At 29.9% G+C, this 6,000-nt stretch overlaps 1 protein-coding gene across 1 annotated transcript in view; it reads right to left on the bottom strand.

Moving 5' to 3' along the window:
- Positions 1–5,662: 5,662 nt before the first annotated feature.
- Positions 5,663–6,000, bottom strand: part of LOC133336274 (heme transporter FLVCR2) — a 38,350-nt gene continuing 38,012 nt past the window's right edge. Inside the window, exon 10 of the mRNA XM_061544557.1 lies at positions 5,663–5,975. Coding sequence (XP_061400541.1) covers positions 5,693–5,975 — 283 coding nt within the window. The 3' untranslated portion in view covers positions 5,663–5,692. The remainder of the gene's footprint in view (positions 5,976–6,000) is intronic.

The raw sequence follows: 6,000 nt of genomic DNA, 5'->3' as shown, positions 1-6,000 counted from the left end.
TTTCGAATTTAGTGTTGAATAAAAAGTATTTTTTCCAGAAATGAAACAAAATTACAATAAGATGAAAGTAGAATAATCTTTTTCGGGCTTTCAATAAAAGAAATAGACCAGCAGTTGTAGAATGGGAAATGCCAAGGGAATTTCCAGCAATTATATCAGAGGACCTCCGGATCTCCTATGAAAAAATCCTGCTCTCTATAGTTCTGTATGAAAATCTTTTAGGAAAATACCTTCTGGTCTTCTATGATACATTCTGATTTCTATGACAATTATCTCTGGACTTTATCAGGATCATCCATAAGATCTTAGAAGACCTATTGTTGTTCTGCTCTTCTATAGGAATACGTTATGGCCGTCAACGAGAAGATATTCTGGTGTTCTTTGAGAAGATCATCAGGCCAGCTATAAGAAGATCCTTCTTTAAGAAAATGTTCTGATCTTCCCCGATATCTTCTGGACTTCCATGTGAATTATATTTGAACTTGCTGGAAAACCTTTTTTCCATGCGAATATTGATGGCCTTTTTATAGGAAGACCTTTGGGCCTTCTACGATAATAACTTCTGTGTTTCTATTAGAAAATCTTCTGGACATTTATGAGAATATATTCTGTTCTGCTATGAAGAGTGCTTTTGGCTTTTGTTGAGAATACCTTCTGAATTTGTATAGATTTTATTGAAAAGATCTTTTGGTATTATATGGAAACTCCTACTGACCTTCTGTAATTCTGTGGGAACACCTCTTATGAAAGGACCTTCTGGTCTGATAGGAGTTTTACTGACTTTCTAGTTCATCTATGTGAACGTCTATTGGATATTCTTTGGTTCTTCTTTGGAAAAGTGTTTTTTTGTTACATGAAAATAGAGAACGTCTTTGGACTGATATGAAAAACCTTTTGTTTTTTTTAATGTCTGCTGGTCTCTCTGCACCGCTATGAGAACACCTTCTGTTCTTATATGCAAATAACTTCTATTAGAAGATCTACTGACTTTTTATTAGAACTTTTTCCCATCTGTAAATATGGTTCCATATATTTTATATATAACATCTCTAGACCTCTCTATAGGAATACAAAAATTATTTGATTCTTTTCCATAAGATCTACCGATTTAGCTATAATTATTTTTTATGGAAAAATATGCTGCAAATCTCAGTTCTATTTTTTCAGAACTCCTGTTAAAAAAAATCTATATACATGAGGTGTAGTTTTTTATATAGAAAAAGTTCTCCAGAACTCAGTTTTTTTTTTCTATAAAAAATAAATTCTGAAGAACCTATATCTAGATCCTCTGGTACCTTCATGTATTCTATGGAGAGAATATTTCTGGGAATAAATGTTAACATAATTATAATTCAAAATTTTCACATAGTTTTTTAGTAGGAAATTTGTGACCTCAAATATTTCTGAAAATCAAGTACAATTCTGTTATACATTTATGAAATAGTATTTATATGTTTCTTTATATATATGTATGTATATTTTTCTACTATATTTTATAGTTGTTGTTGCTGTTCTGCTTGTTACAGCATTTTTTTATTATTATTAATGGCTTATAATATTTAAAATATGTTTTTTTTGTAAGCTACAATTTTTTTTTTGTTTCCTTTCATTACTGTGGAATGTTAACATTTTTTGTTTGTCTCTCAATATTTTTTCATTTGTTTTATTTTTTATATTCTACGCTTATATAATTGTCACAAAACTGTCGATACATCACATTTCAATTTGTTGTTGTTGTTCTTACCTTAAAGTTTTATATAGTATTTGCAGATAAGTTTGGGATTAATATGGTTCTAATATGTAGACTCACACTTAGGCATGTGTCAAATGGTTAGAAGTTTCTTTCAAAGTTTATTTTTTTAGGAGGGGGGTTCAATAGATGTGGATTTCATTCATATTTATTTTCAACAATAATCAACCAAGTTTTTTTAGTTTTTTTTTTTTATTTTTCTAAAGTAAAGTTCCAATTTTTAACACGTTTTCCCTAGGTCTTTTAAGTTTTTTGTTTCTCTTAGGAAATAAAAGCATACACACATTGACAATTTGTTTCTTTTGCTCATAATGGCCATTTTCCTGTTAAACTGTTGTTGTGCCTTAAAATGTCTACTATTTTTGTTGTTGTTGTCTAGCAGTTTTTTCTCAACTGTAACTTTATTTGGCAGTGTGTAAACCTAAAGTGTGTTCTTGTTTTTTGGCAACACAGGGATTTGTTGAGTTTTGAGTGTCGGTGTGCATGTGGGTGTGTGCAAGTGTTGCATACAAAAAATATCTCTAAAAAAATCTTTATAAAAACAATGATTTTATCTTGTTCTTTTTTTTGCTGTTATTGTGTTAGTTAGTGTGTAAACTTGTGCCGCTACTTGGTTTAGGAAATCAAGTGCATTTGTTTTGCATTTGCATTGGTGGTAGTTTTGGTGGCGGTGCCTTTGAAATTCTCAATACTTTGCTGTTTTTTGAAATTGAAATCAATCTAATAGAGTAACTTATATATACAAAACAAGATTTTGTGTTTTTACAACCATTTTTTATCATTAACTAACTAACAAATTAAAAATTGAATTAATTTATTTTTTAGGATTTTGAATTCGATTTTTTATGAATTCAAAATCCTAAGTCAAACTAAATTATAATTTGTAAGAAAATTATGAAAACATGTTATAAATCTTCAAATTGAAAATTGTAGTTTAGCTATGGTGCACTGAGCATTGTGAATATTTTGAATCCATTTCTTCTACAGCAAATCTCCAATCCAATGTAACGCCTAATCCCCTTTCTATAGAAACAAATCTGTCGTTCGAAGGTCCACTGAAAATTATACACAGTCAACGTCCGCAAATATCCAACTGGCCCAATCCGAATCTCATTTATAATTTTTCTATACAAAAATCTGAACAATTCGGATCCAATGTTTATGGATTGGAAAAAGCTTGACCTTTCATGGGACACTATTTGATTTAGGAAAAAATCTGATTATAGGACAAATTGTTTCTACGAAAAAATAACTTATTACAGGTCCAATATTTCTTCATATCATTTCATTTCCGATATCATTTCAACCTTTCGTCATTGCATTTATTTTAATAATCACATATTTTTTTTCATACAGATTCTGCAGATGTTCACTGCCGGGCGGAGTAACTAACTTCAATGTATTTTATTATTATTTATATATTTTTTAAACAATAAATAAATTTCAAAAGTAATAAAACTAAAAACTGAATTTTTATTTGTAAATGTACATTTCTAGTGAGTTGCCGACTTACTGTTTTAACTGGCTGTCATTTTCGCATAGGACCAAAAATTTGGTACGCTCGTAATTAACGACTTTTAAACCATTTTATATATTTTTAAGTAAATCAAATGACGTACTATTATTTTAACTAAAAATATTGTTTTTGTCATCTATTTTCATTTTTAAAATTTTAAAATCCTTATCTAATGACATTAATACTTAAACTTCTACTGCAGCATTTGTTCATGTTATTTTTCAAATATTCCCTCAATTATCGTTAATTTTGCACAAAGCGGATTAAATCCATTTACTCGAAACCTTCAGCAGCAATCTAATATCAATTATTTTTCATAAAAATAAATTTCCCGCAATTTGTGACAGTTTTTCAAAGCGGATATTATTTTCGCAATAGTTAATTGTATACATGTTATACGTCTTTAATATCGATACACATAAAAACTACATATTTTCGCCTAACCAATAGTGAAAGTTTCATGTAAATACATGCATTCATTACTGAGCTATAGCTATTTAAAGTTTACCTTGTGTCAAAATATAGCGGCTACACGCTTCTGTTTGCCTATTACCTGAAATTGAAAAACAAGCAATAATTGCATGTTCACAAAACAGATAAATGCGAGGATAGGTGGTGTGTTACCAGATTAGTTTTAACTTGCGTTGTGTGCTTTCATGTTATTTTCCAAATTTTGAGCATACTTTTAGGCGTTAGATGAGAAACATACCGCATACAAATTTGTAATGAATATCTTATTTGAATGAATGCGCCTAAAAGTATGCACATTATTTGTAAAAGTGGAACACAACACAACCGAACGATCTGGCATCAATTACTCAATGCTTATTTTGCTTTTGAAAACATTGAATTTCTTCATTTTTATTTTGTTGTGGTAATAGGCAAACAGAATCGCTAGCTGCTATATTTTGACACAACATAAACTGATGATGGTGATCAACAAATGGTTATATCTCAGTAATGAATGCTTGTATTGGCATGCAATTTTCACTATATGTTAGGGGAGAATTTGTAGTTTTTATGTGGTATATCGATATTGAAACATTTATATAATAATTAACAAAATTCATTAGTTTTGAAAAACTGTCTTAAAATTGCGGGAAAATTGTGTGTTTAAAAAAAAATTAAATAACGTTGCTGTTGAAGTCTAGAGTAGAGGAATTTCATTTGTTTTTGTGCATAAATAAGAATAATTGAGGGAATATATGTCATAAAGAACAAATGCTGCAGTAGAAGTTCATGTACTATACGCCATAAGACATTGCAAAAAATATCAATACAATTTATAAAATAATATGTTTTAGATGTTCTCCTAAAATATATGGGGTCCTCAATATGTTTGTAACAGCTAGAAACAATCCCCATAATGTATAGATATATGCGTGTTCTTTTTTTTTTTATAAAATTCTATGTTGATTTAAACATGTACGCCTGTCTATGCGTGCGTCTGCTTGTCTGTTGAAATCACAATAGAGCTCTCAATATTGAAGATAGAGATTTGAAATTTTGTACTGATATTGGTAGTATTTTTGGCATTGAAAATGAGATATATGGGGGTCCAGGTTTTGTCGTAGCCCCCATATAAAAGAGTACAGGTCCATGTTTCGTTATTTTGAGGATTTTAGGTTTAGTATTTGATTAATGGATTCAAAATATTGTGCAGAGTGAAGGTCGAGGCGTGAATTCAATTGTGCACTATAGTTGTTATAAAGCTTTAGATCTGAAACTACACCAATATCATAAAAAATATTAAAAAAAATTACCAATTCTTGTGATTTTTGGTTTTACGGAAATATATTCTCAAAATTTTAAAACAATATTTTATTTTATCAGTAATAATAAAAATTTCCCTTAAATTGAAATTTTTATTTTCACCAATTTCCAATGAATTATTAAAACAATATATATGTTTTAATATTGGTGTAGTTTTTACTAGATTTAATTCTTTCTAAATAACCAATACTAGTTTTAAATAATAATAAAAAACACAAATTAATATTTTTAAACTTATATAATTGTTTATACACATATATACAAATTAACATTAAAAATTATAACAACTCAACTAAACAAAACATGTAAAATAAAATACAAATCAAACTACATAAAAATAATAATAAAATAATTTTCAGATTTTTTTATGTTGTCACATATAATTAATTAACGAATTAGCGATTTTGTTTAAGTAACACAATTAGTAAAAAATTTCAATGCCTTCTCCGATGTAAAATTTCTTTCGCACAAAATATCCTTAATTTCCCATGCCAATTAGCAGCGGCAGCGCAGCTATACAACTTTTGTCAAAACTGAAATTTTTTGCTTTTTGTTTTTGTTTATTTCGTTATTCCTCTTCTTGTGTTTTCAAGGGCGAAACCGACGCAGAGGAAGAACAAAATTTGTGTTACTTAAACAAAATCTATACGATCCTATGGATTTCCTGTATTGCCCGTCGCTTGGGCATTTTGTCGACGCAAGTCGGAGCCGATCAACGCTGTTATAATGGTGCCCGCTATCAACATCACTGCCATTGTGACGTTGGCCGTAACATCGCCATAGTCGCCCAATAGCCATGAATACAACGACGTGAAGATAATACCAAAGACTTGTGAGGCGGCATTCAGCAGACCCGATGATGTGCCTTCCGGCTCGGGAAAGGTTAGTTCAGCACCAAATTCAAAGCCAACCGGTAAATAGCCAGTCATGAAGAAGCTATACAGGGGAGAAGCAGAGACAA

This window comes from Musca vetustissima, unplaced genomic scaffold (genome assembly GCF_032173495.1).
Source record: "Musca vetustissima isolate MV318-11 ecotype Yass unplaced genomic scaffold, APGP_CSIRO_Mvet_v1 utg2253, whole genome shotgun sequence".
Lineage (NCBI taxonomy): Eukaryota > Metazoa > Arthropoda > Insecta > Diptera > Muscidae > Musca > Musca vetustissima.
The sequence above is the reverse complement of the archived record's forward strand: the minus strand, read 5'-3'. Positions and strand labels throughout refer to the sequence as shown.